General features: G+C 46.5%; 1 protein-coding gene across 2 annotated transcripts in view; it reads right to left on the reverse strand.

Annotated features, from left to right (window-relative positions):
- Positions 1 to 23,909, reverse strand: part of LOC147456918 (potassium channel KAT3-like) — a 142,295-nt gene that overhangs the window by 18,769 nt on the left and 99,617 nt on the right. For both annotated transcript variants that reach the window (XM_086511997.1, XM_086511996.1), the window contains 2 exons: positions 14,388 to 14,705; positions 14,077 to 14,316 (listed from right to left, as the gene is read on the reverse strand). In XM_086511997.1, the coding sequence (XP_086368123.1) occupies positions 14,077 to 14,316; positions 14,388 to 14,705 (558 nt within the window). The remainder of the gene's footprint in view (positions 1 to 14,076; positions 14,317 to 14,387; positions 14,706 to 23,909) is intronic.

Here is a 23,909-nt window from a genome sequence, read left to right on the forward strand (position 1 = left end):
GATCTTAGACCATGATTTATCGGCAATGTAGCTAGCAATCACATCTAGGTCCAATCGGGACCTCATCGATGTCCGATTGACTAACCCCTATTGCAACCATGTCTATTCGAGATCAATCAGACCAAAATGCTGCAGTCATTTCGGCTATCAGTTCCTGCACTCACAAGAAGTCAAGAACAAATCAGTATCATAATCAGGAATTCCATTTCATAAAGTCATCCAGCAGAATACTGTCAGCTCTCAGTATCCCTGAAGCTCAAAGAGACATCAGTGACTTTAGTATCAAAATCGAGGCATCTGTTGACAAAGGAGTGGAGCGACTCCCCTCTTGTGCATCCCACTGCACCAGATCTTCGGCCAAGCTGAGTTTCTGGGTTCCGTTTGGAGTAGACTATGCTAAACCAAAACATCGAGGTAAAGTTTCACAATCCGAGGAGTATCTGCTAGGTCCTCCTCCTCCATCCACTTCGCATCAAATGCAGGAAAGTTCTTGAACTTAACCAAGAACCGCCTTCGGACTTTACCTTTCTTCGTATCATTATGTGCCAAAATCTGTTCAGGAACAAGGATCTCCTCGTTTTCTTCCACTTTGGGTTGCTCATCAGGCTCCCCATCATCAGGCACATCACCCTTAACAGGTTTCAAGAGACTCACATGCAATGCATTATGAATCCTCCAAGTATCTGGCAGTTCCAATCGGAAGGAGACATCATTTATCTTGTCAGTAATCTGGAAAGGTCCGTAGTATCACATACTAAGCTTTGGAAAAAGCCTCTCCTTTCCCTTTTTCTTTCTTAGGCGTGCCTTCTCAAAAGTAAGAGCACCCAATCATCCTCCTTCAGTTTCCAGTCGCGACGATGGCGATCCGCTGCCTTTTTCTGTCGTTCTTGAGACTTCTGTAAAGTCTCGTGAACCTTGGCAAAAGCCGTATCCAAATCTCGCGAATATTCATCCGCTTCAATTTCTAATCTTTCGTGCTCAGGAAGGATGGAACCTTCGCAGCAGTTTCAACAATCTCTCATGGCGTCTTCCCCGTCGAAGAGTGTATCGTGTTATTGTAGGCAAATTCCACCAAAGGTAAGTTCTTTTCCCATTGAGTCTTCTGATGCGAGATACAAGACTTCAATAAATCTAAAATCACTGAATTGGCAATCTCAAATTGCCCGTCAGTCTGCAAGTGGAACGATGACGAGAACTGCAACCGCGTCCCAATGTTCTCCCAAATTGCCTTCCAAAACAAACTCATAAATCTGGGGTCTCTGTCGGAGACAATCGTCTCAGGCGTGCCATGTAATCGGAAAATCATCGTGATCATTCTGTATTCTTGGGAGATAAAAAAAAATGAAATCCATTTCAATATTTTCCCAGGGGCGGGTGGGTGGGTATGGGTAAAGGCTGTAACAATCCCTGTGCCTTATGCCTGTCAAACTTGACCTTCTAGCATACCAAGCAACTGCGCATAAACTCTTCCACATCCTTCTTCAGTCTCCGCCAAAAGAAATCTCTCTCTACCCCTTTCATGGTGGTAGCAATGCTGCGGTGACCCGTAAAAGGTGGACAGTGGCAATCAGTCATAACCTTTTCCCTCAACGGCTGTGTAACGCACAACATAGTCTTTTTCATCAAGTAGCCTTCCCGAAGGGAGTATCCAGCTACTGTCTCCCCATCCCGTATCCGTGTGAAAATATCTGCAAAATCTGTATCTGTGGCACACTGATCGACCATATCCTCGAAGCTCCTATGATGTATCGCGGAAATAGCCAGAACCAACGGTTTCCGAGACAAAGCATCTGCCACCACATTCTTCTGTCCCTGCACATGGACAATCTGGAAGTGAAACTGTGACAAGATGTTCGCCCACCGCATCTGCTTTTCCGAAAGCTGCTTCTGTGACAAGAAGTAGCGCAAACTCTGATGGTCTGTAAAGACAATAAAATCCGCTCCGAGTAGGTAATGCCGCCACTGAGTAAGAGCATGGATAACCGCCAAAAGCTCTTTCTCATAAATCTGTGCTGTCATCTCCGGCCTAGAGAACAAACGGCTCTCGTAAGCTATGACATGGCCTTCTTGCATCAAGACCGCACCCAGACTACGACCACAAGCATCACAATATACTTCGAATGACTTCTGCAAGTCCGGCAAAGTCAAAATAGGTCCCGTAGTCAATTTCTCTTTCAATGTCTGAAAGGCAGTCACCTCTGTGGGTCCCCACGAAAAAGGTACTCCTTTCTGTGTCAAGATATGCAAAGGGGAAGCAGCCTCTGCAAACTTTCGTATGAACCGCCTGTAGTATGAACATAGTCCCAAGAAGCTTCTAACTTCATGGACATTCCTCAAATCGGGCCAATCACGGATAGTCTCTATCTTGGCCGGATCCATTTGCACTCCTGTTGTGTTGCTGACACAATGTGTCCCAAAAAGTGTATCCATGGTAGGAAAAAATTCACTTTTCTTTGCATTAATCACTAGCGTGTGATCTCGTAATGCCTAAAAGACTTGAAGCAGATGATCTCTGTGTTCTGCCTCATTCTTCGAGAAAACAATGATGTCGTCAAAGAAAGTGCCAACAAATAGCCTGTACTCTCGAAAAATCCTGTCCATCATCCGGTTAAATGTCGCAGGAGCATTGGTTAAGCCAAAAGGCATCACCAAAAACTCAAATAACCCAAAAGTCGTCCGAAAAGCTGTCTTGTAGACATCTCCTGGCGCTATCCTGATCTGATGATATCCACTCTTCAAGTCAATCCTGCTAAAGCACGAGGATCCCTGTAACCTGTCGAGTATATCATCGATCCTAGGAATCGGAAATCTGTTCTTGATGGTGATTTCGTTGAGAGTGCTATAATCGATGCACATTCTCCAAGATCTGTCTTTCTTCAAAATCAACAACACTGGAGAGCAATACGGTGAAGTACTAAGCTGGACAAGACCCTTTTCCAAGAGGTCTTTCACTGAGTTCATAATCTTTTCATTCTGTACTCGGCTCACACAATAAGGTGGCCGATTCGGTGGTGTGCTTCCAGATATCAGATCAATGGTATGATCTTCAGGCCCTCTCAAAAGCAATCGGCATGAGCGTGGAGAAAAAAAATCTTGGCGTTCTTTTCTTCAGGTCAAAACATATTCAACTTTTATCCATGGTTCAGTTCTCCCAAAAGAATGAGTAAGAAAACTGAAGTTCATCAAGTACAATCTCTAAGCCCTTCATTTATCAAAGTCGCTTTCTCGGCCCGGTAGTCAACCACGGTGTAGTTCTTGTGGTACCAAGGGATCCCGAGTAGAACGTCACTCACGTGCCCTGAACACCCCTGTCATTGCAAACGAAGTTTGCCAATGCTCGGTGTAATGGCAACATCCCATCCGGGTGCCAGTCGAACTACCTCTGCCAGTGGCGTCAGTCTGTCGGGCGCAGTTCCAAATCGAGCCGCCAATTCCAAGTGAAAAGAAGTTGGCCTTGGCTCCTTCAAAAGAGCTTCTTGATCCTTCACTTTGCCCCAAAAAAAAAACGGCAAAGTTTGTACTTTCATTCATTTGATTCGGTGCAAGTCCCACGCCATGTGGTACCAGTTCTGCTTTTCTATCTGCCTTTTCTGCCACATTCCTCAGCTGCTCTCGAACTCTCAGACCTGTCGTCGTCTTTATCATTCTGTTCTTTCTGTGCCTTATCAGGGCACTTTGCGGAAATATGTCCATGTTTCCCGCATCCAAAGCACTTCCCCTCTCTGATGAAGCAAGCTCTCTCCTCAGGAGTAAGCTTGGGTCGTGCATCCTTTTTTTTTCTCTGGGTTGCTCTTTTTCATTCTACTTTCATTCCCAGAAGTCTGTTTGGCTCGTTGTGTCATGGCCTCATCTGTGGGGTAGGTCAGACTGCCAGAGTGAATGGCAAAGCCCCGCTTCGCATGACTCATCAACTCCTGAATAGAAGCTGACTTCTGTTCCAAGCAGTGATCTCGGATCTCTGTAGGTAGACCCAAGGTAAACCGCTCAATTTGTTCTCTGAACGAGATCTTCTTGAATGAAGAGGCGGGTAGAAAAGAGCTCTAGAATCTTTCACAATAAGAATTCACTGTATCGCTCTTGGTCATCCGGAGATGGTTCCAAGCAGCTCGTATATCTCGCTCAAACTCTTGAGTCAACCAAGAAGAAATAAAAAGCCTCTTGAATTTCAGCCATGTAACTGGCACAGTCTTGCTTAATAGAAGCGTGGACCACCAAGTACGAGCATTCCCCTCAGAGTAAGAGGCAGCTCTCCGAATCTTGGAGTGCTCTGAATAGCGTCCTCCCGCGAAAGCGATGTCAAACTGCTGTATAAAAGACAAAGCCTTCGAAGCATCTGAGTATCCTGAAAAGTATCAAACTTGATCGAGTGGCCACCTTCCTTAAACTCTCGGACTTTCTTGCTTTTATCTTCAAGAAAGTCATACTGGTTGGCTTTGTAAAAATTCTTCTTGTTCGCATAAAACTTTCCGTCATCGGAATCTGAGCTGTCTGTAGACGAGTCCTCAGTAGAACTGTCAGTCTCTGGGCGAGATGTAGCCTTCTTTGCCTTTTTCTTGCCCGTTCCGAAGCTTTGTGTCTTGCTTCGCTTTTTGCTTTTTTTTCTGTCTTCTTCGCTCTAATCCGAGGAGCTAGAAGAACTGTCAGAAGAAGAAGAAGAAGAACTGGGTACTCCTTCAAATCGAACACGCTTCTTCCGTTTCTTTGCTTTGTCGAATGTCGACTGACGACCCAAATATCCCGGGAAGTCAGTACCTTTGTTCTGCTTTTTGCCGTGCTTTTTGCCTTTCTTTTGCACGTCGAAAAGCTGAGCAATCCGTGCATCAACCACGTTCTCCAGTTCCTTCTCCGTATATTTCTTGGAGGTAGAAGGTTTCTTGAGAGCGGGTTTCGGGAGTGGTGTTGTGGTTCTCTGCCACTCCATCTGTACCTCTTTCAAAGAGGTCTGGTTCATATATTTTACCATCTTTGGGTCCTTGGCAAAATTGAGCATCATCTTTGTTGCATCGCCAATCAATTGACGACGCTCCATCTCTGTTTGCTCCGCCTGAGTAGGCCGAGGCGGGCCATACTCTCTGTCTGAATCTTCGTTGTGATCCCAGCCCGCATCTCCAGATGCAGAGGGAGTCGACTGATCATTGCCTGAAGCCATAGGTGCCGCGGAAAAAAAAAAAAATTCGGGGATCGGATTTCCCGTAGAAGAGAAATCGGCCGTGCTCTGATACCACTGTAACAAACTTGGACACTCCAAGTCAAGAATCAACCGCGACAGCACCAAATAACCACTTCAAAACAATTCACAGATCACAATAGATTTGCACTGGCCCGGCGGAGTTCCGTGCCTAGAGATATTGGCCCCAAAGACTGGCGCCCCTTTCGGTATTTCTTTTTGTATTAATCAATCATCAAAGTACAAGAGAGCGGTTAGGGTTTCACTCTCAGACTCTGCGTCCAGATGCTCTGAGAAGTGAGGCCCTCACCACTAATTTAAAGGTTACAAGGGATGCCCAAAAGCAGAGCCCCAAAAGCTTTTAAAATCAAAAGCATCAGTTCTCTCTCTCTCTTGAGAGTCTTTTCTCTTTTTTTTTATAAAAAAAAAGCAAAAGCAAAATTCGCGTCGCTCATCATTTTCCAAATTTTTTTTTTTTTTTTAATAATCCGCCTCCGCGATTTCCGGAATTTAGGGTTTTTGGCAAAAATTAGGGTTTGCAGGAATTTTAGGGTTTCTGGCAGAAATTAGGGTTTCTGCTGTCCGCCACGTCATCACTTTGTGACAGCAACACACTCAGCTCCAGCCAAGGACTCACGGGTACAATGGGGGTGTCGAGGCTCAGATGTGCAGGATGGTGCAGACGTGCTGTTTGTATAGACTCGCTACTCTAGACGACGACGTTGGACCATATGAAGAAGATGATTGTTTTGACCCAACAGCTACTACTCATGTGTGCCACCATAAAGAGCCACCAATGGCTCATAAATGTCAGCCATCTAAGTCTATCTCCAACCTGAGTGGTGGTGGTGACCTGGCCACGATGTCCACTAGACCACCGTCCGTATCCCTGCCACTTGTCACTGCCTAGCCCAGAGAGTCCGTCAAGTGTGAACCAGACCATACCAGCTGTACTAACTGTGTCCCCTGTGAAAGTGACACTGTAGCCTGCAGGGATCAGCCACAAACGGGCACTGTATATGCCATACAAACCAGAACAATACAATGAAACATAAGTACAAATTCAACTACAAGCATAATGTCTATGGCATCAACCACAAGCCGGCATTGTATATGCCATACAAACAGAATCAAAATAATGAAACACAATAAAAGTCTGTTGCTCTCCAAAGTATGCATATAGGCGGCATACGTATAGCCTCAAAAGTTTGTGTCTTATGCCGAAGATGAATCCTCGGAAGAGAGCATGCCCCCATCATCAAGGACATTGCCCTCTTCATCAAACTCTGACTCAGCAACTGTCACAAACTGATGACATGGCAGTGCTCAGTACGGATTACTGATGTGGTAGCTGACGGCAGACAATACGGATTTCTACGCTTGGCGCTGAAGCTGCTGACATGGCAGGCTGTACAAAAATCCCGCTTTTTGCGCTAACAGGCTGACGTGGCAGAACTGTACAGAATTCCGCTCTTTGCGTTGGCTGATTCCAATTGTAGATTTTGAGCCAGTTGCTTTTGAGCGATTATTTCTTTTGAGTTTGAAGCTTTTGGGGCTCTGCTTTTAGCATCCCTTGTAATGTTTATAAGTGACCCAAGGGGGCTCACTCTGGAGAGCATTTGGACGCAGAGTCTAAGAGCGAGCACCTGCGGGAGTTGTACTTTGCTCAAAGATTAATATAAAAAAATACCGAAAGGGGTGTCAATCTTTGGGGCCAATACCTCTGGGCACGGAACTCGCCGGACCATGTCGACTCTCTCTCTCTCTCTCTCTCTCTCTCTCTCTCTCTCTCTCTCTCTCTCTCTCTCTCTCTCTCTCTCTCTCTCTCTTTCTTTCTATTAAAGTTCAGTGATTATGAAGTTTCTGTTGGTGTGTTGCTATTGATTTCTCGCTCGAAGTGTCCAAGCCGATTACAGTGGTATTAGAGCACAGAAAGATGCTTCTTCTACGGAGGATCCAATCCTTTTTGCAGCGCACAGTTTTTGTGAAAGAATCTTTGTGTCCGGACCCCGGAAATATTAGCGACTCCCACCCTTCATACATCACGCATCGGGCGGGCTCCCCTATGCATGTAGTCTTGCATTACATCAACCCATCATCATCAACAGCTACAAAAAAGAGCCAATGGTTTCCAAATTTAATGTGATGCTTAATTGCGGCAACCTCATTTCTATAGTGGATCACAAATCATGTTAGGGGTGTGCACAAAAAGACACATTGTATTGAGCAAAAAGCATGTAAACTTGCAATTAATGCTTTTTAACCACATTAATAGACATTGCTAGCCCCCTTTTTAACTAAAATTTAACGGTCACTTTCTCAGCGTTTAAAAATCAACCCCTATCCAGTAAATTTATACTTAGAATTCTCATTATTATTTATCGAGAACCACTTCAGACATCAGATCTGTAGCGGAGATAATGTGTCGTGCTCTCTATAGTGGGTGCTCCTCAGTGCAATGTGCGTGAGATCTCACTCCACAGAATGAAAACACCGAAGACAAAGAATAACAGAGCAACAACAGCAAGACTCAACAGTGAAACCTGAACAGCATGAACATCGACTAACTCAAAGAAACCAATATAGACTCTCGCATGGCAGCATACTCAACTCCAGCCCAGAACACATGGGTACAATGGGGGTGTCGAGCTCAATTGTGCAGGGATGGTGAAGACATGCTGTGCGTGAACTCAAGATACTAGACTCAAGAACTCACAACCATACAAAGAAGATGATGATCGAGATAGTGTATCGAACAACCCGAACCAGCCACACGTATGTATCCCCTAAAGAGCCACTAATGGATAGCAAATATCCCAAACCAGTTAAGCCTACCTCCAAACTGAGGTGGTGGCGATCTGGCCACGGTGTCCACTAGACCACCATCCATACCACTTACCACTTGTCACTGCCCACGCGAGAGTCCGTCCAGTGTGAACTCCAGCCCAATTGCAACTAAATGCTTGTCTTGTGCCAGTGATACAATAGCCCTGCTACAGTTTGCCCGCCACAAGACCGCTCACCGTCTTGGTGAGAGGAAACATTGAATACGGCTACGAGAACCAAGGATCCAAAGGGACTGCATATCCGAGAAAACCTCAAAAAATTCAAAAAACTGCAATATAATGGAAAGGAAAGGGATATCCTTCATAAATTCCTAGCCAAATTCTCCAACCATACGTAATCCGCTTATGCTAAGCCAGTAGGTTAGGGGCAAGAACAGTAGGATATGGACAAGAAGAGGGGAAAGAGGCTAGATACGAGAGGGTAAGGGGGTGAGATGGATAGGTAGGGGTGAGGAGGAGAGTGGGTGGGTAGGGGCGAGTGAGGGGAGGGTAGGGGTGAGGGGGCTTAGGGTAGGGTGGTAGGGTTTAGGGTAGGGATGACGGGATTTAGGGTAGGGGCGAGTGAGGGGAGAGAGGGTAGGGGCGAGTGAGGGGAGAGAGGGTAGGGGTGAGAGCAAGTGGGGAGGGGGTGGATAGGGGCGAGTGAGGGGAGGGTACGGACGAGGGGATTAAGGGTAGGGGCGAGTGAGGGGGGGGAGGGTAGGGGCGAGAGCAAGTGGGGAGGGGGTGGATAGGGGCGAGTGAGGGGAGGGGAGGGACGAGAGGGGGTGGGTAGGGGCAAGTGAGAGAGGGTAGGGGAGAGAGCAAGAGGGAAGGGGGTGGATAGGGGCGAGTGAGGGGAGGGTAGGGGCAAGAGGGGGGTGGGTAGGGGCGAGAGGGTGAGGGGGTAAGGGGGTGAAGGGGTCGGCAAGGATGAGCTAGAGTGGGTGGGTAGGAAACAGCAAAGAGCAAGAGACTGCTCAACAATGGAGAACATAGCAGATACCATAGCCTGACTTGTCGTAATGGCAACACCAACATCTACAACCAACATAGGCCAGAACATAGGTCCTTGATGGACTTGTAGAAAGTCTCGCTAGCTGGATATTGTGAAAGATCAACCCCTTGGCCAATATATGCTGCTAGCAAAGAAGAATAAATAACTGTGCTAAAATCTATTTGAATAGAGGGGACTGTGAAGTGTCCCAAATCAGCAAACGTTGCTTCGGTTCCTGTGATAGCAAGAACAATGTTACCTAGTGAGATCCATCCTTGCTATCCATTTTTGAGAAAATACTTGACTATCCAATAGGGATTGAATGCTCGAATAATGCCCACATCACGCTTGAAGCTGATGAAGATGCCAATGCCGCCAATAAAGAAAAACCATACAAGGACACAAGGGAAAAAGGAGAATGCTACCCTCTGAGAGTTAAAGCGTTGTAGGCTGGGGAGGATTACTAGAATTTCAATAGAGATAAAGGCAATATATTCTTCTTGTAACCGTCCTTTTGGAAGCTTTAGGAAGAGAAGTTCATCATATACAGAGAAGAGCTTTGGCTTGGTGGGAGAGTTACACACAAGACAACAGGCTGAGGAAGGGGTGAGGTGTGGGTGAACTCCTGTAAATGAGATTTCTTTCCCCTTCTATGGTACTTGGCAGACTCACCAAGTTTAAAGGCTTCTACTAAGGGGCCAGCTGAGCTATCAGCCTCTGTGACTTCCACACTTGGTGTTCGCTCCTGTGGCTCATTGGGCTCAGTTACGGTAGAAACATTGGAAAAGGGTGTGACATTAGGTAAAGATTGAATAGAGACCCCATAACAAGGAATAGGCTTGGTAGCTTCCAACCACTCCAACAGATCTTCGTATGACCCGTCAGGTGGAGCGGGCTGTTCTAATTCAGGGTTGGTTTCCATTGACAAAGAACTATACTGCACGACATGATCCATGCCTCCTTCTAGGAGAATGGGTTTCATTGCGGAGCCAAGAGTATGTATCCACATTGCGTCATTTCCCCAATCATGCATTGCTTTAATGTGTCGCAGCTGTGCGCTCCTTGCCGCACTGTCGAAGCAAGGGACTTGCCAATACACCGTATGCGAGCCACAAACGGCTCCAAGCACACAACAAGCCTAAACTAGCAAGCTCAAGAAAACAAAGGGTGTGTCACTCACCGCTCTACGCTCGCCTTCGTGGTGGATTCCTCGCCGCGATGAAGAAGAAGCTGCAGTCGTGCCGCGCTCAACCGCTTCGCCGCCGTCGTGCCTTCGTAATGCTCGATCGCACACACACTCTCCCTCTCTCTCTCTCTCTCACACACACACACAAGGAGGTGAAGAAGAAGAAGATGGAGATGGAGCAAGAGCACTCTTCAATTGCACAAATGAGAGAATGAGTAAAAATTAGGTTTAGTTGGCTTTTATAGGAGCTCACCCCATTCACATTTGGGCGCCCATGCTTAACCAACTAATCCCTTGAATGTCCAAGTTAAAGTGCGCCTCTCATCGGCGATCACTCTACCTTTCCCTATTGGTCCGACAAGCCCGGTACCTGACTCTATCGAATACATAATACGCGTCCATCGTAGGTGATGGGGTGTCCGTGAGCCGTGAGGGTTAACAGCAGCCATGGTCTACTGATGAGCAGAGGAAATCCTCCTTCAACTTGCAGGAGACCAACAACAACAAAATCCAAGCTGAAGGTGAAGTCTTGTACTTGTAGAGGCACCTTGTCCACTATTCCCAATGGGTACTGTCCTTTGGTCAACCAATGTAACTGTGAAGGGAGCAGGGCAGGTAGGCTCTAGACCTAAAGCCTAGTGAACTAGGGCATCAGGTTGATGCCAGATCCACCATTCACTAACACTCAGAATTGCCGCCCCAAGACGGACATGGTGAGACGAGGGCTTCTATAATCATAAAGGGGAGCAACGGGATGGGATATCATATAGGACTTTGATGGTTGCACTGGGAGGTGCCCGCCACTAGGACTTGCTCCAGGGTAAAGTGACTGAATAACTGCAAGGGTGTCACTTCTAAAACTCGCATCTAGCCGCATCATGTCATAGAGCGACACTTGTTGGAAAGTGTTCTTCAAGATTGTCTCTGCTGTAAGATTTTCTTTTTCTACAAGTGGTTTCTTAGGCACCTTAATTTGATGTAGGTTGGCTACTGCTTCTAAGAAAGCTTCATCAACATTTGAGAGCAGAGATGAGAATCCTTGCTTGGCACGAGGGGATCGCTTGTTGACAGCTGGAAGCGGGGTATCCATAGGTGGGATCGTGGGCAGAAGAGGGGAATTGGTTGGAGGGCTAAGATTCAAGGATGCCCTCTGGGCCCGAGTGAGAACACCAATGGCCTCCTATACCCGCTTGAACTTGTCATTAGGGGCCACCACATGAGTAGAAGTGATGGTTGAGGGACGGTGCTAGCTGTTATCAAATTGATCTTGGGAAAGGTAAACTCATTTTGGCTTTGATTTGGGCTCGAAGGCGTGGATGCATGAAGTTTGGGACAATCCTTACTGTAGTGATCCTTCGCTTCAGGGCAATGACGGCGCGGTAGGGAGGGGACCCTTCTGGCAGAGGGCTTTGCTTTGGTGATGTCCATATTCCCCGCATCTGTAGCACAAAATGGGCCGATTCAATGGGCGAGTCAAAGAGTGAGGTGGTCCTTGCTCTTGGTGCATGGAGCTGGACGTGGAGGCGTAGAAGTTTTGAGGGGATGAAGAAGCACCGGCATGATAAAAGCTCTGAGAGGGAAAAGTACTCTGCATACCTTGCTCAGGAGGGGCTGTCAGCAAAGGTGGTATGTGGTTTGGATGGCCATAGGGGGAAACCATATTGGATGTAGGTGCTGGCCCTTGGTGAAGAGTAGAACCAAGACATAGTTGTAGCAACCCTTTTCCTCATGTCCACACTTTTTACAGAAATGGCAATAAGCCCAAAGGGGGCATTCATGTGGAGGGTGCCCTGGCAAGCGGCATGAGCTACACCAGACCACAACCTTAGACTCTTGCTAAGTCTGGAGCTCTTCTAGCTCGCGCTTGATCTGGTCCAAGGCCTCTTGATGAGGGGGCTTCTCATGTCGAAGAGAGAATGATCTCTCCTCTTGAAGAACTCGTTGTAACTTCAGGGCTTCGAGTTCCTACGTAAAGAAGTTAAGGATTACAAGGACTTTCCAAAAAAACTGAGGGGGTCTCTACCTGAGGGGAGTCGGTGAACAACTTCCTAGCTCCTTCTATTCTAGTAGCAACCGCGACAAACTCCTCCAGAGTGGTGTCAAGTCAGAGACTCTCCCGGAGTTTTTGCTGGGAAGTTTTGGGAAGAGCCTTCTCCACCCACTCCTTAACCATAAATTCCCCCGGTTGCTGAGGAAGCTTGGCCACCAGAGACTTTGTTCTAGTCATGAGCTTTGCAAAAGTCTCATTAGGCTGGAGCATCAGGTTGGCCAACTCATCCAGGACCTCTCCTGGAAGTCCCTTGGTCTAAAAGATTCACAAAACTGTTGTCGTAATGTGGCCCAAGTCACAAAGTGGTTCTCTGCAAACTGACTGTACCACTTGTCTCCTAAGCCATCTAAGGTGGATGGGAAGAGTACCAAGTAGGCGTCTTCTCTGTTGAGGCCCCGACCCCTGCACAGGGAAACAAATCTCTTGGCATGGTCGTCGGCATCCTCTGTGGAGAGACCTTTGAAAGTCGGAAACTTGATATTCACCTTAGTTAGAACGCTTGTGAGCTCCTCCATGGCTGTCTGTGCAAGAGCCTGTTGCTCAAAGGATTGCTGTAACACAGTGGGCGAGAACTTTACTGGAGAGGGTGATCGGGAGATGTAGAACTGGTAGAGAGAATGAAGGTAGTCACGTGAGAAGAAGTTGGGATAATGGGGTTGGTGGACTTCTGTTTGGATTAAGGGTTGACGCTTTCTGTGGTAGTACTTCAAAGAACTTAGCAGTAGACTTTGTCGATCCTTGGACTGCCTCATATGTGTCATAGAGCAATCGAATCCACCCAAGCTTTGGGCACTAAGACTTTAGATTGAGGTGGTCCAGACTCCACTAGACCAATGTGAGTGACCAAGATGAGCGACTAGACCAAGAGGAGTGACTGGACCAAGGCGAGGGACTAGACCAGGACAAGTGACTGGACCAGGGCGAGTAACTAGTCCAGGACGAGTGACTAGACCAGTTGGTCGAGCTGGACTTGGACCATAGCGGGCGAGACCAATAGACCAACACAAGCGAGAGCTTATACCAGCTAGCTCCTCAACCTGTAGTTGCAACGGAGTGAGACTTCAGTTGAGGTCCCACTTGGCGTGCCAAAAATGAGAGCACCTATAGCGGAGATAATGTGTCGTGCTCTCTATAGTGGGTGCTCCTCAGTGCAACATGCATCAGATCTCGCTCCACAGAATGAAAACACCGAAGACAATGAATAACAGAGCAACAACAGCAAGACTTAGCAGTGAAACCTAAACAGCATGAACATCGACTAACTCAAAGAAACCAATACAGACTCTGGCATGGTAGCATACTCAGCTCCAGCCCAGAACTCATGGGTACAATGGGAGTGTCGAAGCTCAACTGTGTAGGGATGGTGAAGACGTGTTGTGCGTGAACTCAAGATACTAGACTCAAGAACTCACAACCATACAAAGAAGATGATGATCGAGATAGTGTATCGAACCACCCGAACCAACCACACAGATGTATCCCCTAAAGAGCCACCAACGGATAGCAGATATCCCAAACCAGCTAAGCCTATCTCCAAACTGAGGTGGTGGTGGCCACGGTGTCCACTAGACCACCATCCGTACCACTTACCACGTGTCACTACCCAGGCGAGAGTCCGTCCAGTGTGAACTCCAACCCAACTGCAACTAGCTGCTTGTCATGTGCCAGTGACACTATAGCCTTGCTACAAGATCTTATGACCCTGCAATGTGCTCAGAAAACTTGAAACAAACGGATGTAAGAAATATAAGCATTCTAAAGTTACAACTTCATAGATGCAAAGTCAACACATTTTGGAGTTCGACTTAGTCACTGTACATATGAAAGTCAAAGAGAGCTTGGAACACTCACAAGCTGCAGCAGGAAATTATATGAGGTTCCATGAAATAGATACACACACTCCACTATGTCAAAGAACAACCGCCTAGCAATGCTTGCGCGAATGGCCTTGGGTAATCCATTCATTATTTCGTCATGTTTCAATGTTTCTGTCTTGTATTTGAGCCGAACATGGTCTTGCATTTGCTCTTGCAACACATAAGGCAAATGATGCCGTTTGGCAAAACTATCCAATGCTTTGATCGAATCTCTCTGCCACACAAAAACAAGTTTAGTGCTTCTACAAACTAAAATTAAGCAGAAAATAAAAATAAAAATCTTACATATTTTTTTGTTCTGCTATTTACATCCACAATTAGGTTGGTCATATTTCCAATCAAATACGCTGTCAAAGCTAAATTGAAAAGCATGTAAAGGATATTAAAACCCATCTCTGTGTAGTTTTGCGCATGAAGATCTCCATAGCCAACTGTCGACAATGTGGTAATAGACCAGTAGATGGAATAGATGTAGCAAATCCAAGGCCCCTTCGATCGGTAATCTGGGAGCGCAGAACCAATCCAAGTTTGTTGAGAATCTGGGGCATTGACAGCCAACATGAAATAGACACAGCCAGCACAATGGACAGCTAATAAAGTAACCTGAAAAAACGAAACCCCACCTGAGCATGAGGACCTCTCTCTCTCTCTCTCTCTCTCTCTCTCTCTCTCTCTCTCTCTCTCTCTCTCTCTCTCTCTCTCTCTCCAGATTGGTCTCAAAGGTCATTTTGGCCTTTTAAAGACGTTAATATAACATTCATTTCATCTCTCTCTCTCTCTCTCTCTCTCTCTCTCTCTCTCTCTCTCTCTCTCTCTCTCTCTCTTTCTTTGTTTGTAGTTTTCTTGTTTGTACCCAGACTTGGTACTAGACTCATCATTGTAATTAGTTGGTCTCATAGGTCATTTTGGCCTCTTCTAGACGTTAATATATCATTTCATTTCATTTCATTTCTCTCACACAGCTTGCACATATGAGAGAGGTCATGCCAGAGATTATAGCAGCAAGGGAGAAGGGAAAGTTAGCTTTCTACAGAAATGGACGAGTAGTGATTACAGAGCACCGCTCTACGTGACGGTGCGAGACCTATGGGACCACTCTAAGGATGGCGGTTTGGAACTATAATGGTTCGTATAGACTTGATGTGGGGGCCTTTGAGGACAGCTTCAGAGAAAGAGACATTGTTTTCTACTCAGAGACTCATCAGGCTCCAGGACAGTTGATGCCGCATATATCAGGATACAGATGGGAGACAACTTGCAGGACATGCACCAGAACTGCGCATGGGACTAGAGGATCAGGAGGTGTAGCAGTTCTTTTCAGAGAGGAGCTGCAACCACTGAGGAGATGGGACTTGAGAGATGCTCACACGACAGAGAGCATATAGAGTATGGGAGATACCTGAGAGAGATGACGACTACTCACAGTTTAGCCATACTGAATGGCTTAACGACTTTCCCATTGTCTACAGGTTTTACTTGTTTTCCACACAGACATGGGTCCAGCACTGTAGACTATGTTCTGACACATCCGAGCTTTATCTCTCACATTCAGGATTTCATAGTGGGGCCCAGGCCTGTTGGGATAGCAGTAGATCATGCACCTTTAACATTATCAGTCTCCTTTGACTACAATACATCTCAGGCCTCACGGGGTGATAGACATCCACGCTATACTTTTACACCAGAGACTGACTCAGTCTATGTTGAGGAGATACGTAGGCTTTTATGAACATCAGAGCCAATATACACAGTGAAGGAGATCACATCTATGCTGACAGTGACATTACATGGGGCAGCGACAGAGGCATACCCACACACGCAGCCTAGGCTGAGACGTCGTTCTGGGCACATGCCTCAGAACAGCTGGTATGATGAGGAGTGTCGACAGAGGAGAGCTCAGATACAGCGGGAGCTTACATTGGGAGTGATCACCTATAGACAGTCTCGCATTGCTACACGACGACTAGTGCGACAGAAGAAGCGAGCTTTCTTGGTCCAGAGGGAGCAAGATTTATATCAGCTCTTCCTTAGTAGAGATTCAGGAGAGGCTTGCCGTCTATTCCATGAGAAGTCTCCCCCACCAGTGATTACTTCTACAGAGATATGGGGGCAGTATGCAACATCTTTATACACTGTACCTGGACAACCACCACTACCAGACCCACCACAGCCATGTCCGGCTACGAGCACCTTCTTTACCACCGAGATGGTAAAGGAGGCCATTGACAGGATGAAGACCAGACGGGCACAGGATCATGAGGGTTTGGTAGAAGAGCACATTATACATGCTGGGGATTTGTTGGCAGAGATCCTTGGACGGCTTTTCAACCATGTCATGTGTGAGGGCTTCCTTGAGTCTTGGAGATTATCTACTATTGTACCTATCTTCAAGACAGGAGACCCCACAATGCAGGGGAATTACCGTACTATCATGGTAGGACACACATTGGCACGATTATATGCATCCATCCTCGAGCATAGGTTGAGCAGTTCGGCAGAGATTATGGGCATACGGGCACCTGGGCATGCTGGTTTCAGAAGGGGTTTCTCCACACTAGATCATGTCTTTAAACTCAGAGCTATCATTGAGGAGGGTCGAGCACATGGTAGACGGATATACTGCAGCTTTGTGGATTTCCGCAAAGCTTTTGACACAATACCGAGGGCCAGATTGATGCACCGACTTATGGAATTGGGGGTACCCACAGAGCTGATGTGGGGGATTATGGCATTGTACAGTTCAGTGATGGGTCATGTACGCACATCAGAGGGGATATCTGACACAGTTCACTCCACTATCGGAGTGAAAAAGGGATGCCCACTGTCCTCTACTTTATTTGGTATGTATGTTGATGGGGTCTCTGATTATATTGACAGAGGAGGAGATAGAAGTGCTCAGCTTGCAGGGACATGGATCCCTCTTTTATTGTATGCTGACGATATCGTGTTGATATCTGAATCGCCAGAGGGTATGCACAGACATTTGGACGCATTGCATAGTTTTGCAGAGGATAGTGGATTGTCTGTCAACCTTGGTAAAACCAAGGTCATGGTATTTAATACCACGCCACAGTGGGTTAGGAGATCAACACCTACTTTCACATATGGGCAGGACAGTATGGAGTACACTGATGCATACACATATCTTGGGGTGGTCTTTAGTGGACTGAGGTTCACACTGAAAGTGGCAGCAACCACTAGATTGACTCGTGCCTATGCAGCCCTAGGTGGTTTAGAGAGGATTTGTTCGCAGGTTCAGTTCCAGGAACCTCGAACAAAGCTCTGGCTTTTCGATACTCTGGTCGCTTCAGTTATGCACTACCGGGTTCAGGTTTGGGGACCGTCTATTGACAGTGCTGGATGGAGTAATATGGAGAGACCCCTGATATCTATGATTTCTAGGCTGATTAGAGCCTAGGCCTCAGTCCCACATGACATCATACGAGCGGAGCTGGCTGCCCCACCTATGGAGGTTGAGACACTCACCAGATCAGTATCATTTGTACACAGCTTATGGGACACCACCAGGGACAGGTATGCCAGGCTTGCTCTTGAGTCATCCAGACAGCTGGCATTACAGGGAGATACATCATGTTGGTATGCACAGATGAGCTCATGGTTTCAGAGGCATGGTTTCAGCATGGACAAGCTGCCCCCTTTCCAGTATTCTCTTGATGCACCATCCTTGGCTCTTACACGGATGGAGACTACTAGACTCATTCGGCAGGATCTTATCCAGCTTGATAGCAAGAGGACATGGATAGAGCCATCACCGGAGTTGGGTACGAAGAGGGTTTTCTATAGAGAGCCTCTCCGTCAATTCACGACAGACGGATTTGTCACACGGCCGAGTTACATGGACACACATCTATCTCATGGGTTACGATGTGCTATAGGCCAGATTCGCACATCTTCACACCAGCTTGGGATTGAGACAGGTAGATTCAGAGGCATACCAGCAGACAATAGGATATGTCAGTTATGCCTTGCAGAGCCAGAGAGGGAGTTTCACTACATATGTCGCTGCACAATCTACTATGAGATACGGGGACGCTTTCATTGTCTATTCAGAGATGGTTTTGACTCATTAGATAGAGTCATGAGATATCAGGATCAAAGATGTCTCAGATTATTCCTACTTGAGATTTAGAGACATAGAGACGCTCTATTGAATGGGCAAAGACAGAGACAGTCCCAGAGACGCATCTCAGATTTCTTCAGTCTGAGTACCACAGAGGCAGAGGGGACACCACCACCACAGAGCTCGGTTCCCACCCATACACACACCAGCGGTACTCTCATTGATCGAGCTATAGAGTTAGGGAGATCGAGACGACCGCGATTGAGGAGGGGAGCCACGCAACACCGGCGGAGATTGCGGCAGAGGATCCACAGGATTCTAGCACGACACCCAGAGTGTCGATCAGGATAGGCTTCATGCTACTACTATATTGTATCATGGTGACACTTATCCCCACTTTGTACCTTTATGGCATGATACCATTGCTCAGCCTACCAGCCACCCATAGGAGTCGGTAGCACTCCTATCAATTTTTTGTTTGTAGTTTTCTTTGTTTTGTACCCAGACTTGGTACTAGACTCATCATTGTTATCAGTTGGTCTCATAGGTCATTTTGGCCTTTTGTAGATGTTAATATATCATTTCATTTCATTTCTCTCTCTCTCTCTCTCTCTCTCTCTCTCTCTCTCTCTCTCTCTCTCTCTCTCTCTCTCTCTCTCTCTCTCTCTCTGTCTTGGCGGGCGAGCAGGTCTGTGGCGGGATGAAGCTTTGAGGCGGGCAAGTCTGGCGCGAGGCTGAAGCTCTGTGGCGGGCAGGTCTGGCGTGAGGTTGAAGGTCTGTAGCGGGCTGAGCACGAGGCTGTGACAGGTTTCATGTGTTAAGGACAAGCAACACAGTGACTCTCTCTCTCTCTACACACTCAGTTTGAGCAGTGTGCAACATTTTGTGGGCAACGTGCAACATTCCACAGGGCAGCGCTGCCTGTGCATTAGGGTTTTGGGCGAGAGAGGTGGAGCAAGCAGGAGCTCGCGCGAAGGGCAGGCAGCAGAAGAAGTCCTACGCGTAGCATGTCCTAGCAACCCTACGCGTAGCAAGTCCCAGCAAACGCGCACCCTTCACCTACGCGTAGGAAGTCCCAGCCTTAGAGAAAAATTTTAAGCCTTAAGGTAAAAAGCCTTAAGATAAAATATTTTAAGTTTGTCCTATTCTCCCTAGTACCCTACCCCACATTTGGGGCTCGGGTTCGGTGGATCTGCCTACCGAAGGGGAAGGGCCGGGTGTAGATAGCTACACCACCCCAAAAAAAAAAACAGCTATATTTAAGCGGAGAAACAGAGATACTGTACTATCACCAGGATCATTACGAGTGGGGAAAACGTCCAAGATACATGATGAACTAATGATGGAGAAGGTCCAGATGATGCTCAAATCAGAACTAAACTACATGAGAGATGACATCAGGAAGGAAATGGACGCGAGCGCTAAGAGCTACAGGAACTCCATGTATGGAGACATGATGAGAGAACTAAGGAGAGAGATCCGGGGGATACAGAATGAGGAGATTCAGATCTTGAAAACGGAAGTACGAAACCTAATCAAGGCCGAAGTAAATGTAACAAAATGCGTTATGCAAAAGAAACTCGATGAGGCAGTAGCAAGTTTTGAAGCATGGAGAACAAATATGGAAAAGCACATGGGGGAAAAAGATGCAATAATTGAGGAGCTAAAAGGAGAACTTGCGGCTTGCAAATCTGCAACTAAGGAGAAGGGAGACGACCAACCTTCGGTGCTGAAGGAGCTCGAGGACATGAAAGATCAAATGAAAACTCTACGGGAAGGAGATGAACAGAAATCGAAAACGGCATCTTCATGGGCGGAACGTCTTTTTAAGACACAAGAAAAGGTTGATGAAGCACAGAAATGGATTGAGGATGCGAAGAAAGGGAAGGCCCAGATGCTCGAGACCACACCTACTTCTACCATTATTAATATGACCATTGAGGAAGAGCAGAAAAGGAAGAATCGGGCTCTGCATGTGCGGGTCACAGGAGTCAAAGACAGAGAGAATGTAGATGAAGAAGTGAAGGAACTGCTACAACGCATGGGCATCACAGAGCCTACTCACACAAGTGCATGGAGAGTGGGCAAGAAAGGAATCGATGAGAAGGGAAACGTAAAGGACCGGGCACTTATTCTCCGCTTCCCGAATATAGAAATAAGGAAAGAATTTCTAAAGAAGAGGCCAACTCTTATGAAAACCGGTATTTTCCTGGGAGATGACCTTACATTGGCACAAGTGGCACACATGCAAGAGTTGATGCCAGAGATCAGGGCAGCAAGAGAAAAGGGGAAAATCGCCTTTTATAGAGGAGGGAAAGTAGTGGTTCTGGAAAAGCGCTCAGCATGACGGTGCGAGACCTATGGGGCGACGCTCCAGATAGCGGAGTGGAATTGTAATGGGTCATATAGGCTAGATGTAGGTGCCTTTGAAGAGAGCTTTAGGGATAGAGACATAGTTTTCTACTCAGAGACACACCAGATACCGGGACAACGTATGCCACATGTGAAGGGTTATTTATGGGAAACAGCTGGTCGACCAGACAAGAGATCTCTACAGGGTAGCTGGGGGTCAGGAGGAGTAGCAGTCTTATTTAAAGAGGAGCTGAAACCACTACTACAGATTATCAGGAAAGATGAGCAAGCAAGGTATATGTGGGTGAGAATGAGAGCCGAGACAGGTAGATTTCTATATATCGCTATATGCTACTTCCCTCCAAGTACCTCAGTCTACTCCTCACCTAAAGGACAGTCCCCTTTCTCCATATTGAATAATGACATATGGGAGTTCTCTAGAGATGGAGACATAGTTCTCTTAGGAGACTTTAATGCCAGAACGGCCAACTCTCAAGCAGTATTCTATGATACTTCTCAGAAAATGCTCAGAGAAGTGGATTTATCACAAAGGGGGCTTACTAGAAACTCACAAGATAAAGAACACACTGAATATGGGAGACATCTCATGGAGATGGCAACCATACATGGTTTGGCCATACTTAATGGTCTAGAGAATTTCCCGTTATCTGGGGGATTCACATGTTTCCCACACAAGCATGGGGCCAATACAGTGGATTATGTCATGACTTCACCAAGCTTTATTTCTAGTATCAAGGACTTTAAGATGGGACCCAGACCGGTTGGGATTGCAGTGGATCATGCTCTCTTGACCTTATCAATCTCCTTCCAATACAATGCCTCTCAAGTACAAAGGAAGAAGACACACACAAGATATACTTTCACGCCAGAAACTCACCCAGTCTATGTGGAAAAGATCTATAATAGGATGCGGGCAGTCGAGCCAATATACTGTAGAGGAGATTACTTCTCAGTTAACAGAGATACTACATGGAGCAGCACAAGAGGCATACCCACATACTCAACCTGATCAGAAGAGAGGAGCTGGGAACATGCCTCAAAACAGTTGGTATGACGAGGAATGCAGAGAGACGAGAATCCAGGTCCAGAAAGAGCTTACACTTGGGATCATCACATATAAGCAGTCTCGGATTGCTCTTCGGCGTATAGTACGTCGCAAGAAAAGGACATTTTTAGCCAATCTAGAGAAGGATTTATATCAGCTCTTCTTGAGTCAGGACTCACATGAGGCATGGCGCTTATTTCAAGAGCACTCACCGCCTCCGACGATTACTTCTCCTGAGATCTGGGGTCAATATGTAACATCATTATATATGGTATCTGGACAGCCTCCATTACCAGATCCGCTAGAGCCATGCCCTGCTGCTAGTACTTTCTTTACTACGGAAATGGTGGAAAAAGCCATTGATAAGATGAAGACAAGAAGAGCATATGATCATGAAGGTTTAGTAGCAGAACATCTGATCCATGCCAGGGATCTACTTTCAGAAGTCCTTGCTCGGCTGTTTAATCGGGTCATGTGTGAAGCATTACCTGAATCTTGGAAATTAACTACTATCGTACCTATTTTCAAGTCAGGGGATCCTATGACACCCGGGAACTACCGCACCATTATGGTAGGTCACACTTTGACCCGACTGTACGCATCCATTCTTGAAAAAAAATTGAGTAGATGGGCAGAGAATGAGGGTATAAGAGCAACAGGACAAGCTGGATTCAGAAAAGGTTATTCCACTTTAGATCATATTCTTACGCTCATAGCCATTATTGAGGAAGGAAGAGCAAACGGGAGAAGGATGTATTGTTGCTTTGTGGATTTTCGGAAAGCTTTTGATACAGTACCAAGGGCCAGATTGATGCGCAGGATGCAAGAGTTAGGGGTCCCCAAAGAGATTATTTGGGGGATCATGGCTTTATACGGGTCAGTAACTGGTTATGTACGTACTCCAGAAGGGGATTCCGACATTGTTCATTCCACCATTGGAGTAAAGCAGGGATGCCCACTGTCCTCTACTTTATTTGGTATGTACATAGATGAGGTATCAGATTACATTGATAGAGAGGGTGACAGAGGGGCTCAACTTGCAGGGTCATGCATCCCTTTGTTATTGTATGCAGATGATATTGTATTGATAGCAGAATCACCAGATGGAATGCAGAGGCAGCTAGATGCATTACATAAATTCGCAGAGGACAGTGGCCTGTCGGTAAACTTGGGTAAAACCAAAGTTATGGTGTTTAACACCACACCGCAGTGGGTCAGGAGATCGGCACCTACATTTGCATATGGCCAGGATACAATAGAGTACACAGATGCATACACATACCTTGGGGTGGTATTTGCAGGACTGAAGTTTACTCTTAACAAACCAGCGGATGCTAGATTATCCAGAGCCTCTGCGGCCTTGGGAGGGTTGGAGAGGATGTGTTCACAAGTGCAGTTTCAGGAACCACGAACAAAACTTTGGCTCTTTGATACTGTGGTGGCTTCGGCTATGCTTTATGGGGTCCAGATTTGGGGACCATCTGTGGATCAGGATAATTGGAAGTCAATGGAGAGACCTTTGGTATCTATGATTTCCCGAATGATTAGAGCCAAGGCCTCCGTACCACACGCGATTACCCGAGCGGAACTAGCAGCCCCTCCGATAGAAATTGAAGCTCTTACCCGATCAGTGTCCTTTATACATGGTTTGTGGGATACAAATAATTGCCGATATACTAGACTGGCCCTTGAATCCTCTCAACAATTAGCAATGAAAGGGGATACATCATGCTGGTATGCGCAACTGTCCTCGTGGTTTCAGAGACACGGGTTCAGTATGGAAAGATTACCCCCATTCCAATACTCTCTTGAGGCCCCATCACTGGCAATTACACGAACGGAGATTAATAAAATCATCCGACAGGATCTTATACAGTTAGATACTAAGAGGACGTGGGTAGACCCTACACAAGAATTGGGCACGAAGATGGCCGACTACAAAGAAAACTTCCTACAACTATCTGAAGATGGATTTGTGATTCGCCCGAGTTACATGGATACCCACCTGTCTCATGGTTTGAGATGTGCTATTGGTCAGATTCGTACATCCTCACATCAGTTGGAAATTGAATTTGGCAGATTTAGGGGAATCCCACCTGAGAGCAGAATTTGCAAGTTATGCGGAATGGAGCCGGAGACAGAATTACACTATATATGCCACTGCACAGTATACTATGAGATACGGGGGCGTTTTCATTGCCTCTTTAAAGAAGGCTTTGGACCTCTAGATAGAATCATGCAATACCAAGATCAAAGATGCTTAGGCTTGTACCTACTGGAACTACATCGGCACAGGGATAATCTAATG

This window comes from Adiantum capillus-veneris, chromosome 5 (genome assembly GCF_014529385.1).
Source record: "Adiantum capillus-veneris isolate H3 chromosome 5, ASM1452938v2, whole genome shotgun sequence".
Taxonomy (NCBI): domain Eukaryota; kingdom Viridiplantae; phylum Streptophyta; class Polypodiopsida; order Polypodiales; family Pteridaceae; genus Adiantum; species Adiantum capillus-veneris.